The sequence below is a fragment of the Gopherus flavomarginatus genome, chromosome 4 (genome assembly GCF_025201925.1).
Source record: "Gopherus flavomarginatus isolate rGopFla2 chromosome 4, rGopFla2.mat.asm, whole genome shotgun sequence".
Taxonomy (NCBI): Eukaryota; Metazoa; Chordata; order Testudines; family Testudinidae; genus Gopherus; species Gopherus flavomarginatus.
This window is the reverse complement of record NC_066620.1, coordinates 46,362,248-46,382,763: the sequence shown is the minus strand read 5'-3', so window position 1 is coordinate 46,382,763 and position 20,516 is coordinate 46,362,248. Positions and strand designations below refer to the sequence as shown.

General features: G+C 42.1%; 1 protein-coding gene across 7 annotated transcripts in view; it reads left to right on the top strand.

Annotated features, from left to right (window-relative positions):
* The window catches only part of LPGAT1 (lysophosphatidylglycerol acyltransferase 1), a 947,911-nt gene that overhangs the window by 146,062 nt on the left and 781,333 nt on the right, over window positions 1-20,516 (top strand). Inside the window, exon 9 of one of the 7 annotated variants that reach the window (XM_050951903.1) lies at window positions 10,696-11,080. The exons of 4 other annotated variants lie outside the window; for them this stretch is intronic. In XM_050951903.1, the coding sequence (XP_050807860.1) occupies window positions 10,696-10,730 (35 nt within the window). In that variant the 3' untranslated portion in view covers window positions 10,731-11,080. Of the gene's footprint in view, window positions 1-460; window positions 4,872-10,695; window positions 11,081-20,516 lie in introns of those variants that run through there. 2 more of the 7 variants (XM_050951900.1, XM_050951905.1) reach the window with 2 other exon arrangements.

Sequence of the window (20,516 nt, the reverse complement as noted above, 5' to 3'; positions counted from 1 at the left end):
TGGCAGAGATGTGGGCAGACACAGGATTGCCAAATGCAGGATTGTCACGTGAGATGACACTTGACGGCCACACTGGCTGGAGAATGTTCACACTGAGTGAAACTAAAGCAAAGACTTAAATTCAAAGAATTAAAGAGATGTGTTTTGAGATAATGATCATTTTGGGAGGGAAAGCATTTTGACAAATAACAGCTAGAAAAATCCATGTTGGGCCACCTAATTGTACTTAGTTTTTACCAGTATGGAAGGAACACTGATTTAACTTTTCCTCCTCTGTAGAGACAGAAATTGTACTGTAGGAAATTATATTCTGAAAAATTACCACCCTCAGGCAGACAGCCAATGGATTCCTTGTAACCACCATCCTTGTCAGCACAGTCAGTGCTGCTAAAGAATACTGCATTCTGAAACTATAGCTCTTATTGCAGAAGGATTAACAATGTTATTTCTTGTCTTCTAGGAGCATTTCCTCCTCTTCAGGGTCAAGCAAAGGCTATTTCCCGAGAGATGACCCTCAGCAACTTGTGGCTAATTGTCATACAGTCCCTTGCATTTTTGTCAGGCATTATGTGGTACTGCATCCTTCAGTATTTTTATCATTGCCTATTTTAGAAGTTGAAAGGGACCTGAGGACACTTTGAGAAGCCAGGCTCTTGCAAATCTGCATCATGTTTATATGTGCAAATGTGAATATACAAGAGTAAAGGAAAATGCTGGATGGATTTTTACCCCTCTTAGGGGTGATTTTAAACTCCACTGAAAGTGAGGATCAGTAATATCGTGACCTGATGATGTATTTTAAGAACTGTCTGTATTTTTAAAAAGTGTATACCCCCCACACTCTGAAGCAAATTCAGCATTTGGACAAGAGGTGCAATTGTACAACCACCATAGAAGAAAGTCTGCAATAAGAAAGTTCTAATGCCACAGGTATTTCTCAGCATTGTAGTTGAAGCTCAGAAAATTGAGCAACTTTGTTTCTCCAGTAGTCTGTGCTACAAGTTGTGTGGTTAGAGATCCTTCATTTGCAAAAACTCAAGTTTTACTGCTGGGATCAGTTAAACATATTCTGCAGAGCTGGTTGTGGTATCTTAACTGCTCCTTGATCAGCCATTGTTGTATTAGACACACCATTCCTAAGGACAACACCCATGTGAGAGCCAGTGTCAGCAATGTTTTTTTGGGAGAAAACAGTGCTCAGAAAGGTGTTTCAGTATCATAATGTGTTTTAAAATGATGTGCACCTGATAAATCAGCCCATTACCATTGAACATCTGCCATGTTCCAGTGTATTCCTTCTTGTGAGGGAACTTCAAAAAGTCACATCACTTGATTAGTTCCCTTTTGTGTTTAAAATGTGTTCCATACATTGATGACTGTCTTTTTGCAAAATGCACTTTTAAAGATGAAAACACAGTGAAGGAAAGGTATATAGCTTAGGGGAAAATGGAAGCTTTATCTATAGCAACTTGGAATCTTAAGAGGCATTAACTCTCCTGCTGCCCTTTTGTGTTGGATACCAAACTTTAGCCAATTTGACAGTTTTATAGCTTACAGAGACCTTTTTTTCCATTTGTTGCAACAGCACTAAATACATTTGTGGCAGGGTTTAAGCAAATTATTGCCAAATCATCAACACTTTGTTTAAGAAGAATATTAGGAAGCTGGTGTCTTTTAAAAAAGTGGGTATAAGTGCTGGCCTTAAGCTATAGGAAAATGTTCAACCTACTTGTTTTTAAAAAAAATAGTAACTATACAGAGGGCAGTATTAACCTGCCACCACTCTGAAAGAGTCAGTCTCACTAAAAGAAGAATTAAAAGGCAGCCTGGCACAAAACAGATTTTCCGATGTCTGGCTTACAAATCATTTGATGGGAAGTCAGCGCTGTGGGTTCTCACTTCTGGCAGGTTTAGTTGGCATCATATTCATGTGATTACAGAGATAAAAAGAACTATTCCTAGAATACCATTACTCTTTATGAGTATAGACCATGTAGTCAGAACTTGGAGTTACTGTGGTGTATTATCTTTCATGCCTTGTAACTGAGAGCAATGTAAGCCCACAGTAGTTGTCTATGTTGAGTTAGTGGTATAGATTCTCTGTTTTTCCTTAAGCTTATGAGAACCAGTTTTTGATTAGTGTACAGAATAAAAATATAAAACATAGCTGAATATTTTCCCTTTTGCTTGGGGGGGAAACAAACCAAAAAAGGGAAAGATGTGAATTTTCCCTGATTTAATGGGGAAAAAGTGGCCTAGTTAAATACACCAAAAAATACAATGACTTCATCATAAGGTAACTCAGTGTGGCTGGTAAGAAAATGATGCATTATAGAAGATCAACTGAAATACCTCATTGACTATTATGATACCACTACAGATGAAATGCAGAAGACAGTGTTAATGTTTAGCTTAGTGTTCAATGTAAGCTGCCGTTTTCAAACTCAACTTCCTGATAACTAACACCCATGATGCCCCCTACACACTGAGCTGAATTGCAGCATAAGAATGAAATCAATCAAACAAAATACTGCAAAGGCCAGTTTGGAACATGAGACTTTTCCTTTACGCTTTAATCCATTCTTGTTAAACTAGAGCTGAAGTAAGCAATGTATTTCATCTGCCAGATTTCAGGAGGGTGTACAGGAAGTTCAGTGCCAACCATCATAAATGTGGCCGTAGATAGCAGGCCAGTTCTGAACATGAGTGTACTGGCAATGATCTGCAGAGTTCAAGTGGCAGACTGTTTTTATTGGTCTTACTAACATATGATTTGGTTGGAACTACGTTGTTGTTGTTACCCACATTCCAACAAGTTATTCTGTTTTGACTTGGGAATGAAGGGGTTGATATGAAAAGGGAAGATTGTGTCTAAGTAAGTTGAACAACAGTAGCATGCATCAGAATACTGTTCATTATAAACTTGATACCGCATGCGGAGAGTATATTGCTTTTCTAATGCAGTATGGTGTTTCCAGTGGCCTAGGGTGACACACTAAGTACTCACGTGCTGCCTAATGAAATAGTAGAAGTGAGCAATAGTGTGCTGAGATGGGCATATGATTTACCCAGTCCGTTTGGTTATTATTCAACCTGTTCCCTTTTTTTATATTGCAAAATATTTTTGTTTTAAGGCACTGATTGTAGTTTCAATGGGGAGATTAAGTCACATTAGATTGGTTCTCTCCTATCTGCACTGGAAGGTGTGAAGAGAGTGTGTCGTGTCTTAGTATGGTTGAATTAGGTGACATTGGAAAGACACTGCTGTTAGCAATTCCGAGTGGAAGTACCATCCCATCATGGACTTAGATGCTAGTTTATGAAGGAGAATAAAACAGGAGTGATAAAAGGATTTTTTTATTAAAGGAAAAAACATATAAAATATAGGTAATATATAGGAAATATGGTAATTAAGTATCCTGCTGTCTAGACTGTTTGGAGATTAGCAGGCTGTCTTGTAAAATATGCAACTCCGTTGAGTGATAGTTCAGTTACCTGCACCTGGTTAGTGATCATAGCTGTAGTGGACACTTTGCTGCAAGCCACCCAGGGGTTTTCTGTTCAGAACAGTTTTCTCTGGAGGGAAAAATGCATCTAGTAGAAAATTAATTTAATGGCAAAAGTGACTTGCCAAGTTGCAGTATAATAATACAACTTTGAATTGATAGTTTAAGGAGCAGTGTTATGGCAGAATATATAGAACAATGCAGAGTGAAAATATCTGCTGGAAATTTAATTATACAGATTGTGAACTGTTAATTTCTCTACTATAGAACATGAGGGGAGAACTAAAGAGAATTTTTTAAAAATTGCAAATGTTGGTTCCATGTTTTAGATCGTACATCTTTTTAAATGGTTTAATAACCACTTTGTGAACAAACAATATAGCCTTAGTAGTTCAGAGTAGCTGCTTTTTGGATCCCATAAATGATTAACGTTGCACCATTCACAAATTATGGAACCACTATTGTTTTTTTCCCTTTTCTGACAATCCTTTCCTTATAGGTCCTCTTGTAACTTACAAACCATTCTACCAACTATTTCAGTCATGATCCCTCTTGAAAGAGGGTTTTTTAAGTTGCTTTAGACATATTTAAAAGCCAGGCTTTTATTTGCATTTCTCAGTTGAAAAAAATATATCCTTCTAGAAGTCATCAGAAATAAGGTGCAACTTACTGCATCTAAAACATAACTGCTGTTGTGGTGGTATTCATTAGTCACCTTTTTCACAAAAAGATGGAGCTAACTGTCGTCTTTTTCTTTTTTCTTTTTTTTCCCCCTCTCCCCTCATTGCCACAAGTGCTGTGAATCTTTACATCTGTTTGTAGAAAACAATAAGAATACCGAATACTGTGTGTGGCAGGTATTAAACTGGTCCACTTTAGCTTGGCATAAAATTTACCTTGGGACCAAAGCTACTTAAATCTGGGATTTCCAAATTGCAAAACTGTTTGGGAGTTGAGGTTTGGAGTTTGTTTTTTTGGTAGTTGGCCTGAACTACTTTGTGCCGATCTAACAGAATCAAATGGAATAAAGTAACTGTATAAATGAAGGTACTGTACTGTTTGGAAATAATGCAGCCATATGAAAGAAAATGTTGTATTTTGCAAAATTGCATGTGTTTAATTTTTACATTTAATTGTTTTTAAAACAGTTGGAAGAGCAAAATTAAAAAAGGAAAAACCATCTGTACTTGAGTTGCAAGGTCTGCATACATTATGAACATTTCTGAATTGTTTTATTTTTGTTGTGTACAACTGTAGGCTACATGGCTGTGATACAGAGAAAAATCTTTAAAAGTAAGGAGTCTATGCATTTTACAGTTAAACTTTTTATTTTACCATTGGGTAATAAAACAGTTATACATTGAACAGCTGTTGTGTTACAGTGAGTTGATTTCCTCTAAACTTATTACAAAAGAGTGTTTATTTTGTACAATGAAATTTAGTTTTCTTGATGCCATATTGTTAATGTTAGTGTTTTCCCTCTCCCTGTTGTGTATCTGCGTTTTGTTGTGTATGGTCAGAATGAATGCAAAAACTTGTAGTTAATTACTAAAAGTGATTTTGAAAGGGCTGGTCACACTCAGATTTATTTTACTTATTTCTTCCTTGGATATTTTTATCCAATCTTTTCAACAACCAAGACATTTTACAGTAATTTAGATACAGGTACCAAAAGAGATTTTTCTTTACAGAGACTAACAGGTGTCACTTTTTGTTTGTGTGACAAAATAAAGTTGCTTTTTCAAGATTCCATGTGTTTTTAATTCTTCTTCGTTGATATATTTTTGTCTGAAGTGGTAGGGTAAGTGTGTTTTGTTTTTTTTATATTAAATGTCCACTGTGTTTACCATGGCAACATCAAATAGCAAAATTGTGTTTCTGCTCACAGTGCAGCTTGGGTTTTAGTTAGTGCATATATGTTATTACTGTATTTCGGTATTAATTTAAAATAACAGATAGCTGCTGTTTCTGGAAACTTGTCTTTCTGTGTCAGAAGCTAACTGTTTGAACTAACAAAAGAAAAAGGTGAGGAGAGGAAGAGCAATTTCTGCAAGTCCTTCCTCTGGCAAAACTTTCTTTACATTCATTGGAAGCTTTGCTGGAGTAAGGACTGCAGAATTTGGCCCAAAGATTCTAGAGCCAAGCCATGCATTTTTCTACATCTAAAATCCTCCTTGAAGTTGATGGAAGTTCAGAGCATGTAAAGAATACAAAATCTGGGCTCTACGTAAGCCATGGGCTGCCTTCAAGCTAGAAAGATGAGAATTAAATTTTTTCCTAGAAAGTGTTGCCATCTTGTATGTTTTTGATGTGTGAAGCGCTCTAATTTTAAACAACTTCAGCTATGCAAAGCAGTATACACAGCACCATATGTTCCATGGCCCTGGACTATATCTCTTAACAGTAGCACTTAAATAGGCCTAGTCTACACTGGCAGGGATCAGTCTAAGTTAAGCAACTTCAGCTACATGAATAACATAGCTGAAGTCGACATACCTAGATTGAGTTGACTGCTGCCGTTCCCCTATCCACTCTGCTTGCGCCTCTTGTGGCAGTGGAGTACAGGAGTCAACAGGAGAGCGTTCGGGGATCGATTTATCGCGTCTAGACTAGGTAACAGAAAAATAGAACTCTTTGGAGTACACTGAGGCATCTTGCACAATCTGTAGAACAGTGCAATGTTTGTAGTTACATCTACCTCTTCATTTCCCTACTGGGTTTTGTTTGTGTTGTGTTTTTCTGTAATCAGTGAAAAGCGTATAGAAAAAAGGAGGTGAGGGGAAATGTGAAAGCTGAATTTAAAGCACTACGAGATCCAGTGCTGACCAGCCCTGTTCTCATGTGTTGAAAAAAGCCATTGTTTTTAATTCCTGCTTAATATGAAAATGTTTGGGTTTTTAAAAAAAAAATTCCTTCCTTCTGGAAAAAAATGTATTTTAAAAGGAAAAATATCCCTCTTTGGCTATGAGAATGTCAGCTGTATAAGCAGGTGTGACCATATCATAACTTACTGATCAGATATAAATCAATAAATTTTTACCTCTCAGGACTCTGATAATCTTGTACTTTGCTTTTCTGGTAATCTATTAATTTGTCTGGTGGATTCCTGGCTCAGCAAACACCAAGAATTTCAGCTGAGGCAGCAAACAACAAAGGTGACTTGAGTGACGTGCGCGCGCGCGCACACACAACACTTACAAAGGAATATCTTTGGCAAAACATCGTGTACAGTGTGAAACTGACTCAAAAACAGTCCTTTCTGAGGCTGGTTCAGTGGTAATACTAGGATGCAAGAGAGACAGGATTCAATTTGCAGTCTCAAGTTTCTCTCTCTCTCTCACTCCCTGGTTCTTTTCATCCCCTACCTCAAGCTGATAAGGGTTCAGAATGCTGTAAATATAGTGCATTTAACCCATATAGAGGAGAGACGAAGTTAGTGCCCAGCAATGCATTTCTGAACTGCTACCTCTCCATCTCATTGAGTGTAGGGTTTTTTTTAAGGGAGTCATGGCTTCATGTCCATCTTTATAAGCATGGTGGCCACAATGTTGGGACTATGAGTTGAAGGTAAAACATAACTGTAAGAGCCTGACAAACTCTGAGAGCCTGTAACGGGGTCCACTCCAGTGCCTCCTCATGCCCAATATGGGAATTAGCTCTGGTAGCCAGTGTGCCTTGCTCTGGTGGTGCTCTGCCCATCATCTCTTCTGTTCCTGGAACCATGTCCCTCCAAGGACTGCGACATCTTCTTCATGACACAGCTCTCCTGCTTTGTTGCACTCTTTGCTCCCCCCATTTTGGGGGTATGTTCTGCAGTCCGACGGTTCAGCCACTTCCCTCAGTGGCGAAGGGGGAGAGAGATCTGGGCCTGCACAGGGACCCTGTAGATGGCCACCACTTGCTGCTTCCCCTCCGACTCCTTAGTAGATCTCGGCCAATTCCCTGTGGCCCCAGCACCCTCTTTGCCCTTTCCTCAGGGCCTCAGCGTTTAGCTCCCTGGGTCTCTGCCTGCAGCACTGTTCAGTCCATGGTGCTTGCTGCCTTCAGCCTCCAAGGCAGCTGGTGGTCCTCCCTCCTCAAGCCATTTTTTTGTATGGACCACCCCAGCCCTGACTGGCTGCTGCTCACAGCCACTCTCTGGATGCCTCCTGAGCAGCCTCCCAAGGGCTCAATTAACCCCTTAGAGCCCAGTGTGGGGCAGGCGCCCCATCGCAGAGCCCAATTGTAGGAAAAATGTGTGACCCTGAAAGGGTCAGCACGGCTTTAACCATTGCACGTTCAAAGGAGAGAACATGCTACTCACTGTTCCTGGAAAGGGACCCTGTTACTAATATCCCTGTGTAGATGCACCCCTTTAGGGGACTTCAGCCCTAGCCATGCATAAATTGACAACGGGATCTATTTTGGTTCTTCATGCCTTTCTGTTTTATCTCTGTTTTCATGCATAGCTACCTAGCTGATGTGATTGTTCTGCCCATGAGAGTGGGGCTGTGATGTTCCATGGAATCTCAAAGATAACTGGTTCTAATATCTTAAGAGGTGGCTTGAAAATGCTTATTTACTAACATTCTTAAACATTTTTCATAACTGAAATTTTGAAACATTCCTTGGAAATACCTGTCAGTTTGAATATTGGAGAGACAAGGTGGGTGAGGTAATATCTTCAGTGGACCAATTTTTATTGGGGAGAGAGACAAGCTTTTGAGCTTACACAGAGCTCTTCTTCAGGACTGAGATGGGAAATGTACTCAGGATGTAACATCTTAATACAAGTGGAACAAATTGTTTTGCATAAGTAAACAACACATTTCAGGGGACCATTCAAGGTGAAGTGCCTTGTTAACACCTTGTGTGGGGAAGGAAGGGGGAGAAGGGAGCTGTGGGGGGGTTGTTAGTGGGTTATAGATTGTTGTTATAAGCCATAAATCCAATCCATGATTTTCAGTGTCTAGCAAAGCTACGAATTTCAGCTCTCAGGCTCGTCTTTTGAAGGTGCTGTGCACCTTTTAGGATGAGGACTGAGAGGTCAGATATGGAGTGATTGCTTTGTGAAAAGTGTTCACCCACAGGTGATGTGGTGTTTTTGTCTTTTATCATTTTCCTGTGTGAATTAATTCAGTAATATAGTGATAGTCTCATTTCACCCACATAGTTATTGGAGCGTTAGTGCACTGGATGAAGTACACCACATGCTGTGATAGGCACGTGTAGGACCCATGCATATTATTGAATATTAAACATTTTTAAATTAGCAGGAACAGCCATCTTTCACCCAAGAGTATTGAAAGAATTGGCAGAGGTGCTCACTGAACCATTAACGTTGATTTTTTTTAATAAGTTTTGGAATATTAGGGAAAATTGAAAGGACTGGCAAAAAGTTAATATTGTGCCAGTATTTAAAAAGAGTAAATGGGACGACTCGGATAACTATACACTAGTTAGCCTAAGCAATCAGTAAATAATTAAAAGATGGTAGCATAATTAAGGCCAACCAACTTAGTGTTATGTGGAAAAAAAAGTCTTGTCAAACCAGCTTGATGCTGTGTTTTGATGGGATTACAAGTTTGGCTGACAAAGGTAACTATGTTGATGATGATAATATGCCTAGGCTTCTGTACGCATTTGCCTTATTCCTATATGGTCTGATTTGTTTTTTTTTTTAAAAGAAGCACTATACAAAAATCAGTGTAGCACATATGAAATGGATTAAAAACTGGTTAACTGATAAATCTCAAACTAATTTTAAACAAAGAATCATCATCTTGTGGGGTACTTCTATGGATCTGTTCTAAGCCCGGTGCTATTCAATATCATTAGCAATTATCTGGAAGAAAATATAAAATCACTGTTGGTAAAATTTGCAGATGACGCACACAATTGGTACAGGGTAAATGATGAGGACAGGTCAGTTATCTAGACCAACCTGGATCACTTGTTAAGATGGACTCATTTGCACAACATAATTTAGCCAAATACAAGCTCCTCCATCTAGGAACACAGAATTAAGGTCACGGTTAAAAAATGGGGGACTACATTTACAAGCAGTTACTCTGAAAAGGACTTAGGGGTCATGGTAGGTAATCTGTTGAACATGAGCTTCCAGGGCAGTGCAGTAGCTAAGTGAGAACCTGATCCTTGAATGCGTACATGGGTATAACAAGTAGGGGTAGGGAGGTGATATTAACAAAACCTTTACTGTGCTACTGTCTCCAGTTGTGTGATCCTCGCTTCAAAAAGGATGGTGACAAATTGGAAAGGGATCAGTAAAAAGACCCACAAGAATAATTCCAGATCGTCAAAACCTGCCTTACAGTGAAAGTAAAATCTCAATCGATTTAGTTTCTCCAAGAGAAGGTGAAGAGGTGACATGACCACAAGCTACATGGAGAAGAGATTGCTGATAGTAGACTGCTCTGTAATCTAGCGGGCAATGGCATAACTAGATTCAATGGTTGGCAGCTGAACCTAGACAAATTGAGTAGAAATAACGCACACTTTTAACAGTGAGGGCAATTAACCCTTCGGCTGCCATTTCATTGTTACTTCCCAGCAGCAAGTTCAGTCAACTGACATTATTTTCCGTTCCGTGCACATGTGCTCCTTTGTGTTGAGGGGGTGACAGATATACAAAGGAGGAGCCCAAATGGCATCATCCTTTCCCCAGATTCTGCAAATGCTGCTTTTTGAGAGTGAGGGCTGCAGAGTGACTGCTCTACATACCATCATCTCCTCCAAATTTGCTGATGGGGGTGTGGCTAGTCAACAAGCACTCAGTGGTAAGAGCCCTAATTGTAGCAGATCTGCCCCTTTGCATGCGATTGGGGGGGTTATGCCCCTGGCTCTTGTGTGAGAAGGACCCTCCCCTCTGGATGGGGTGATAGCTCACCTGCAGCCACCCTGGCCAGTTTAGAACCTCTCTTTCTCCGCTGATGCACCTTCACTGGGGCAGCAGGGCTTGGATATCCAGACCATCTCATAACCCTACTCTGAGGCTGGTTAAAGCACTTGAGCCTTGAATATGCTAAGTCTGCACTGCTGCCACCACTGGTGAAGCTACAATGATAGTAAATCATGGATCTTAAATTTTGTCAGGTTAGGCCTGACCCTTCAGAGCTGAATCTCATGGAGCTTCCTAAGGGAACTGTCATAAACAGATGGTTACGGGTTAATGTCTCTTTTACCTGTAAAGGGTTAAGAAGCTCAGTAAACCTGGCTGACACCTGACCAGAGGACCAACAGGAGGAGAAGATACTTTCAAATCTTGGTGGAGAGAAGTCTTTGTTTGTGCTTTTTGTTTTGTTCATTGTTCGCTCTTGGAACTAAGAGGGACCAGACGTACATCCAGGCTCTCCAAATCTTTCTGAATCAGTCTTTCATGTGTCAAAATTGTAAGTAATAGCCAGGCAAGGCGGATTAGTCTTATGTTTGTTTTCTCAACTTGTAAATGTTTTTTTGCTGGAAGGAGTTTTACCTCTGTTTGCTGTAACTTTGATTCTAAGGCTAACGGGGGGTGGGGGGTCCCTCTGGTCTATATGAATCTGAGTACCCTGTAAAGCATTTTCCATCCTGATTTTACAGAGATAATTTTTACTTTTTCTTTCTTTACTTAAAAGCTTTCTTTTTAAGAATCTGATTGATTTTCCTTGTTTTAAGATCCAAGGGGATTGGGTCTGAACTCACTAGGGATTGGTGGGGGGAAAGGAAGGGGGTTGGTAAATTCCTCCTTGTTTTAAGATCCAAGGGGTTTGGATCTGTGTTCCCCAGGGAAGGGTCTGGGGAAACAAAGTGTGCCAGACACTAAATTCTGGCTGGTGGCAGCGTTACCAGATCTAAGCTAGTAATTAAGCTTAGAAGTGTTCATGCAGGTCTCCACTTTTGTACTCTAAAGTTCAAAGTGGGGAAGGAACCTTGACAGGAACATTTTCAGTGCAGTCCAAGGTATGATTGCCGCATGGATAGACACATCCATGCTAGCTTTATCTGCCCTAGCATGGCTAAAGTAGCAGTGTAGACATGGCAGCACAGACTTCAGTATGGACTGTACAATCAGTCTGGGGATCCTGGGGACATACATGCATTGATAGCCCACGCTGAATCCCATAGTGCTGCAGCTACACTGCTATTTTTAGCTATGTTAGTACAGGTGAAGTTAGCTTGGGTCTCATGCTGCAGTCACACCTCAGACTGTAGTGCAGACATACCTTAGGGGTAAGTCAACACTGCAGTTGGGTGCGAGCTTCCCAGCCCAGGTAGACACACTTGTTGCATTAGCACACTAAAAACCGCAGTGTGGACATTGTGTCTTGGGTGGCAGCTCAGGCTGTCAAGCCCCCTGACCACCACCCCCCCACCAACACCAGGTCTAAAGTGGGATGCCTAGCCCAAGTCCCCACTCGACCTCCAACATCCACATTGTTGTTTTTATCAGGCTAGCTCAAGCTCTGCTAGCACCATTCTGTCTACCTAGGTGATGACTGTTGTTTTTGCTGGTGGTTGCTCCTCTCCACCCCTTACCTCCCATGAGCGGCAGGCAGAGCCTCCAGGGGAAGAGGCTGAGTGGGGGCAGGTCCTCGGGGCAGAGTGCAGGCAGAGCAGGAGGCAGGGCCATGGTCTGGGCATGCAGGGCCCATAAAAGATTAATCCAGCCCTGTGGGTGCTGAGCACCTCCTTTTTTTTTTTTTTTTTTTTTTTTTTTTTTTTGTCAGTGGGTGCTTGAGCCCCAGAGCACCTATGGAATCGGTGCCTATGCTCCCAGTTGCAGTGTAGACATACCATAAATGGCACATCCCCTCCCAGGAGGAAGCAGACAGTCTGGGCCACTGCTGGTGATAAAGAAAAAACTAATTAGCAGCTGAGTGGGAGAGCAAATGAGGCACAGCTGGAGACTGTCACAACTGTGTAAAGGAAAATTCTAATAGTTACTTGACAAAACATGCAGTAAATGATTCACCATATTCATAGAAAACTAATGTTAGATTAAGAAGAAGCATTTTCTAATAGAACTTGGCCCAGCTTCTCTTACTGATTCAAATGTGGAGCACAGCTTTCTTGTCTCAAACTCCTGTGTTTCGATGGGAGTTTCCTGTCTCTAGCTATTCTTGTTATATTCATTTAAAAGGCATTGGTATGTTCTCACCATTATTGTAAAGGAAGAGATTGTAAAAACGTAAATTGCAGTTTTCATTTTTCACTAGCATGTTTTTCAGACTGCCAACCAAAACACTGCTTAGGCAGGGGTGTTCCTAGGTTACAAACAGTTGTTACGGTATCTGGAGCCAAGACAGAAAAGCCCTCCAGTAAGTGTGATTATGGTGCAAAAAGGACCTACCTAAAATGTAATTTAACACAGAGTCCTCAGGTCTTTGAGTCAAATCTGCTTGCTTCTGTGACAAAAACAAGTTATTTAATTTTGCCAGCACTGCCAATTCGATACAATTGTGGGACTGTGACCACAATTCTATTTTGCCTTGTGCATTGCAGACAGCAGTCAGCTAAGTCCTGATGGCGGAATCAGCTTCAGAGGCAGACAGAGATCACCTTGGTTTTCTGACACCAGCTGCAGTTGGAAGAATCTCTTTGACTTGCACACTGAGAATAGTTAATACGAAAGTCCTTCAACAGGGTGTACTGGCCCTGTAAGCTGGAGGGGCCAGAAGACACTGTTCCAGAGAGTTGGGCTGAACAAAGGCACAGGAAATGGCCTGGGAGCAGAAGAGAGGAAGCAACCCTACAGAATTAGGAGCTGGATAGGGGAAAAAACACCAGGACAGTTCTTTTAAGAGCCCAGGATTAGGAACCCTGTGGTGGATCAGGGCTCCCCTCTCTTCCAGCCAATTGGCAGGAGCTCTCTGGAGGAAAGCAGTGGATAGACTGCCGTCTCCCTCAGCCCAAGAGAAACCCTGAAAGTGAAGGAAGCCAGGTCTAGAGAGCTGAGCTCCAGTCAGAAAGGTCTGGGACTGGAGGCTTCGGGTGGAGCGCACTGACAGAGGAAGAGCTCTGGGTGTGGCAGAACTGGAGCGAAGTATAAACTGTTGGAGTAGAATTATGGACTTTATGTTGTGGACCCACTGAGGATTTTTTGGATTGTTCAGTGATTTAAGGCCTCTGAGGTTTGTATGAACTTATTTGATATTAAGCCACTGGTAGTGGTGCTGTGAGCTACAACCGAGACACTGGAGTGCTAAGGAGCCCACACAAGGAGTCAAACGGCCTGCAAAACAAGCCGTGGCCACAAGGGGGACTCAGATAGTGACCACCTATTACAAAGCCATCTGGGGACAATGAGGGGCCTGCTCAGTAAGAGGCTAGGTTAGAGGTCTCCAAACTGTGGGGCACGCTCCCCTAGGGAATGTGGAGGAACATTTTGGGGGGGGGCATGGGTCTGCCCCCACAGGGGGGGTGGGGAGAGAATGCCACCCAGCTCCACCCCTGACCTCAGCTACCGGCCTTGGCCCCTAGCTTCTGGTACACTCCTGGTTCTGCCCCTGCCCCCAGCCTTGGCCCCCTTTCCCCATCTGCATCCCCCGGAGCCAGAGGCCCATTCCCGGCTTGGGGGTGTGTGTGTGTGTGTGTGTGTGTGTGTGTGTGTGTGTGTGTACAGGGGTAAAGGGGGAGGCACAAGATAAAAAGTTTGGGGACCACTGGGGTCGGGTGCATATCCTGTGGCAGAATAAGGCCCAAAGTATGGAATTTTTAGAGCCCCTTGCTTGTTTACAGCCCTAATCTGATTCTTTGGTTTTCTGGAGGCGCTTAGGGCAATGAATTTTTTAACTAAACACACACATTATATAACATCATGTTATTTTTATCTGCTACTTGTCCAACTTCAAAATCAGCCTTTTCTTTTGAAGGTTGAATGTATCACACTCTTGATATGAGCGACCTTCAAAATATTTCCCCTTTTGTTTTGTATCTCAGTATCTTCCAAACAGCAGCTTAGAAACACATTAGAAATCTGAGCGCAGATCAGAAAGGGCAGGACAGCTCAGACAGCTGTTAGAAGCCAGGACATGTAAATTGTATAAATGGGGCAGTGCTTGGCATTACAGAGAGCTATTTTAAACTTCTTAGTCATGGCCATGATGTCACTGGGTAAGAAGGGCGGTGGAGAACTTACACAAAAATAAATCTGGTATTTTGGAGCTGTTACTAGCTGCTATACTGCATAAATCATTTGGACTTTCTGAACAAATGCATGGTTAGATGCATACTCCTGCAGTAGGAAGAGTTGAGAGGTTGCACCTTCTGTCATTGGCAAGGTGACTTCCCTACATTTCCAACAAGGTTTTAAATTTGACCTAGGCCGCCCTCCATTCTGCGAGACAGTTATTAGTGAATACCTTAAAGGTAATATATGGGCAAACTAAACCCTGGTTTGTTTGGGTTGTAGCTAAGTTGTTTTTTTTTTTAGTTTTGTATTAATTTAAAGGGATAAATTCCATTAGCAGAACTCTAACTTCTAGGATTTAATGTACACTCTAATTCTCATGAGAGGAAGAATGTTGACCAAACTGGAAAGAGTACAGAAAAGAATTACAAGAATAACGGGGGTTGGAAAACATCCCTAGTTGGACTAAAGAAGCTCAATCTAATCAGAGAGAAGGTTTAGAGGTAACTTGATCATGGTCTACAAGTACCTACATGGGGACGACATTTCCTAGCATAGACAGCTCTTGAACCTAGTAGAAAAAGGCCTAACAAGATCCAATGGTTGGAAGCTGAAGCTAGACAAGTTCAGACTAGAAATAAGACACAACTTATCTAGGGATGTGATGGTTTCTCCATCACTTGCAGCCTTTACATCAACAGTGTCTTTCTAAAAGAGGTGCTGTTGCTCAAACATAAATTATGGGTTTGGTGCAGGAATTACTATGTAAGGTTCTATGGCCTGTGTTATGCAGCAAGTTGAATCAGAGTATTATAATGGTCTCTTCTGGCTTTAAAATGTATGAAACTCCTAATTGCTGGGAGTCGTGTGGCTAAAACCCTTCTAAGCTTTGGAAATCTCAACCCAGGTCTCTGCTTCCAGGAGATTACAAGCAAAGGCTCTGTTCCCGCAAACACTTACATGTGTTCCTAACTGCATGCACAGGCCCAATGAAGTTACTCATGTGTATAGAGTTAAGTGTGAACATAAGCGTTTGTAAGATCGGGGTCAGATACTGTAAGTAAAACCTGAAACAAAATAACATTAAGGACGGCCATCAAGCCACAAGGGGTGGGTTCTATGGTGCAGTACCACAGGAAGAGAGGGCCACATTGTTGGTTGGGGAGGATTTTTGAGAGTTGTACAATCCAGTCATGTCAAGCTGCAACAGCAGTACGTGAACGCTCCTGAGCAGACTGGGTTGGGGGAAAACACCGTAAAAGGGGGTGGAGGCAGGAGGATTTGACGGACAGTGAAGTCCTTGTGTGCACAGGAACAGGCAGTAGCCAATTAAAATATTAAACAGTCATAAAAATTATTAATTTCATATTGGATGCATTAGACTTTGGGAATAACTCTTAACAATAGATCTGCTCCGTTATGTAGACATAGGAACTGCCAGACTGAATCACACCTGTGGTGGTTCTTGTCCAGCATCCTGTCACTAACAATGGCCTGAACCAGATGCTTCTGAGAAAAGTCCGAGTCGTCCTGAAGTGGGAAACTACACAATAACTTGCTTACAAAGGAAGTTCCTGATGCCCTCTATTAGAGGTTGGTCTGTGTCTTGACGTCTGAGGGTTTTCAGCCCTTCTGTTTTTATTCCTTTTGCTGTAACTAGGAATATTCTCATTATCAATATAAATGTACAGTCTTTTTATGAATCTTACCAAGCTTTTGGCCTCAAGGATACCTTGTGACAATCAGTTCTTGGGCTAGTCATGCCTTACGTTGTGTTTTTTTTAATTTGCTCAGTTTTAAATGCACTGCCTTTCAATTTCATTCCTTTGTTCCAATTTCAATATTCCTTTGTTCTTGTATTATGAGACTGGTACAGAGAAGGAGCTCCTGTTTAACTTTTCATTGCTTTACATACCTCTATCATTTCCAGCCTTTCTAGGCTTCCTCTGAACTCAACAGTCCTAATTGTTTCACTCTCTCTTCATGCATCTAATCACTTTCATCACCCACACCTAGGGTGACCAGATGTTCCGATTTTATAGGGACAGTCCTGATATTTGGGGCTTTGTCTTATATAGGTGCCAATTATCCACTCCCACTCCCTGTCCCAATTTTTCACCCTTGCTATTTAGTCACACTACCTACAGCCTAACCCCTCTATTTCTGCTGTATCAACATTACATTCAAATCCCAAAGAAAACGAGTAACTTGCTAAGGAAATAAACTGTACAGCTAGAATACAGCCTGTGGCAAGCCTCCAATTTAAAGTTAAAGGTTATCCTTGGCCTCTGCCACGAGTGATCTCTTGGCTCTGACTAAACAGGTATGAATAAAATGGTAAATATATAATGGATAAAGCAAAAATCCCCCTGACAATTAAAAAAACAGAAAAGCACATCTCTTGTAGTCCTTGCTGAAACAATGTAAATGTCAAGTGTGAGAGTAACACAGGACAATTTTACAGCACTTTAAGCGAATGCCTGACAATGTAGAAATAGTCGTCAATTATTAACAATCATTATTTAAACACATATAGTACTTCCCAGTATCTGACAATGAGTGATGCATACTGGGGGAGGGACAGGGGAACCCCTGTATTGCGTTTTGTTCAAAAGCATTTTTCTTCTGCCAAATATCTAATAAATCAAATTATAAAAATAACCCCACAAGAGGGCAGGGGATTGAGATCTCAGTTAAGCACTAATCCATTTATCTTCCATGCATCTTTCATAAAGTTTCTTTCCATTATTGCCAGCTATCAAAAATATTGTACTTCATCAATGGTTTCCTTCTGCAATAAATATGTTCTTATCTCCCCACCCCTTTATGCCCCCCGCCCCGTGAAGTCCTATTACTGAGTTATTGATATTACAGTCATCTTATGGCAGTAGTTCAATAACTCACACACAATTATGACTTCACTGCATGATCAAAGAAAAGCAGAAGATAGTCCAAGGGAGAAATGTGTCTGAGTAAGCAGAAAATTGCTTCCTTTCTCCTTACCCTTTCTTATCTATTTAGGAGCTGATTTAGCAAAGCACTTAAATACGCTTAACTTTAAACTTGTGCTTGTAGCCCATTGAAGGCAATGGGCCATAACCACGTATTTAGAATTAAAGCTATGTTTGAATGCTAATAGTGAAGCAGGGCCATTGACTGAAAGTTCTTTGGGACAGGCTCTGTTTCTTACTGTTTGTACAACAGCCAGCACAGTGAGGCACCTGGTTTTAGTTTGGAGCTCTGGGCGTTACTGTAATACAGATAACATGCCTGAAGTCTTTATCTGTTAAGCAACAGTAGAAGAATGCAGAAAATTGCAGGTAAGTATCGCAAAAGGCTTCTGTCCTCTATTTTCCAGCTCACATGCCACTCTCTCATGGACACTTTGCTGTGTAAGAAGATACTGTACATGCTTCCTAAGGCAATGCAGGCAGTGCACTGAAACCCAAACCTAGCAAGGTAGATATCAGGAGGTCAGTTCAATCTCACTAATTAGTGCAATCCTGGCTAAGACTACAGTTACACATTTTTACCTTTAATGAGCACAAGACTTACAGGGATTTAAATAGCACAATCATCTGTTTTTATCGTCTGTGTTTTGTAAGCTCAGAGAAGGAGCAAGTAGGAAGCTGTGAAGTTAGCAAGGCAAGAGTCATAGTTCAATGGACAATGAAACGACTGGGCTGTGGGGAAGACATTGTTATTATGAGGACTGAGCTTTAACCCACCAATTTTAAAAGTGATCTGCCAGGGAAAGAAAATGGGGTTTGTGCCCTGTTTGGTCCCTTGAGATCAGGGGCCGCTCCAGGCACCAGCATGCTAAGCGCGTGCCTGGGGCCGCAAGCCACGGGGGGGCGCTCTGCCGGTCACCGCGAGGGCAGCAGGCAGGTTGCCTTCAGCGGCATACCTGCGAAGGGTCCGCTGGTCCCGCGGCTTCGGCGGACTTCCCACACGTGTGCTGCCAAATCCACGGGACCGGGGACCTCCCGCAGGCAAGCCACCGAAGGCAGCCTGCCTGCCGTGCTTGGGGTGGCAAAATACCTAAAGCTGCCCCTGCTTGGGATGTAGGAAATAAGCCTTGAAAGATGAGCTTTTTCCCTTTTTAAAAAGTAAGCAGGTTCTTTTTAAGAAATATAGATCTTGTCTACATTCGTTTTTTTCCCCTAGTGGACTCTGTGGGTCCCTGGAGAACCCTAAGTTATGACAGTGGTTTACATCCTTTTCTATACCAAATAGGGTGACCAGATGTCCCAATTTTATAGGGACAGTCCCGATATTTGGGGGCTTTTTCTTATATAGGCTCCTATTTCCCCCCCCACTCCATCCTGATTTTTCACACTAGCTGTCTGGTCATCCTAATACCAGAAACTCCTCCCATTTAGTAATGGTGGAAGGGCAATGTGGTCACAATCCCCTGGCGCCTTTTGGGGTGCAACCCCCAGGTTGAAATGCCTTGGTTTATGACATCAGATACTGGGGGAGTGAAGCTTACGAGAGAGGGAGGGGATTTTTAATCTGTGTACTGGCAATCAGTGGGAGAAAGAAGAACTCTTGCTAAATCTTTAAACACTCCTGGCCCTTAACTGAAGAAACAGGAGTGCTCCTAGTTCTCAGTGCTGCGTCCTCAGTAAAAAAACGCTCTGGCAAAACAGGAAAGACCAGAGTAAGGTTAATGGGGAGGGAGGGGGGAATTTACCTGTTTTTTAACCAACCCGGCCTTCTCTGTATCCTGTAAAGCAGCAAAAATAGCAGCAGCCCTTTGTTTTCACCTCTTCAGGGCAGGCCTTCTTTAGAGGTGGCTGGCTGTAGTTCCATCAGATTGGAGGGGTCTCTAAAGCATTGCTTAATACGTGCCTAGATCATGCATATAATGAATTCCTGCTCAACTACTCCATTTGTGTTCTATATAGATGGGGCCGAAACAAAAATTGCAACCCCCTTCCATCTGAACTCTGGCACGAGGATCTAAGATGGATCTGAATCTGAGCTGAATTGTGCTGCTCACCCCAGGTTTGGTTCAAACCAAAACCCCAGATCCAGACATTGAAGGATTTAATATCCAGATCCCAGCTTCGTAGCTCAGGCTGATCTGTACCCATTGATGTAAGCAGCCTGGTGCCCTAGTCAGAAACTGAAGGTTAAACAAAACTTCCCACATTTTAGCTGCATTTGAGGCTTTGGCATGCCCACTGCCTATCGGTTGTTCTTCATACTCCAAACAGACTTGACACACACATAATTGTACAGGCCAGACTGTGGGAGGGCCTCTGACTTCTGGCAAACTCTTTTTAGAATTCCTTTAAGATGCCAATTGTCTCCGCCAAGCACTTCCCAAATGTCAAGTCCTTCTGAAAATCACCTGCCGTATCTCCCCATTCTTCACAAAAGGTCACGGAATGGCTCAGAAATAAAAACTATGTTGCTGTAAGCGAGTCCTAGATCGCTTAGAATATCAGGGTTAGAAGGGACCTCAGGAGGTCATCTAGTCCAACCCCCTGCTCAAAGCAGGGCTAATCCCCAGACAGATTTTTGCCCCAGATCCCTAAATGGCCCCCTCAAGGATTGAACTCACAACCCTGGGTTTAGCAGGCCAGTGCTCAAACCACTGAGCTATCCTTCCTTGTCTGTAGCACCTGCAGAATCACATCGTATTGTGCATAAGTTCAGTATTTGGGCTGCTCTCATTCGACTTGGCACCTATTGCCTCAATTCTGCAAGGGGCTGAGTGCCTTTCACTTCTATTGACATTGGGAATGCGCAGCTGCCTGTAGTACTGGGCCCCTCTGTGTGGAGGGGATAGGAGGAGGGTTTTAATACCCATGCTGGGATTTCAGATTGACTGGTTCTGATGTTTGAAAATCTGGAGGCTTTTAGAGTCATACCAGATTGCTTCCATCGATTTT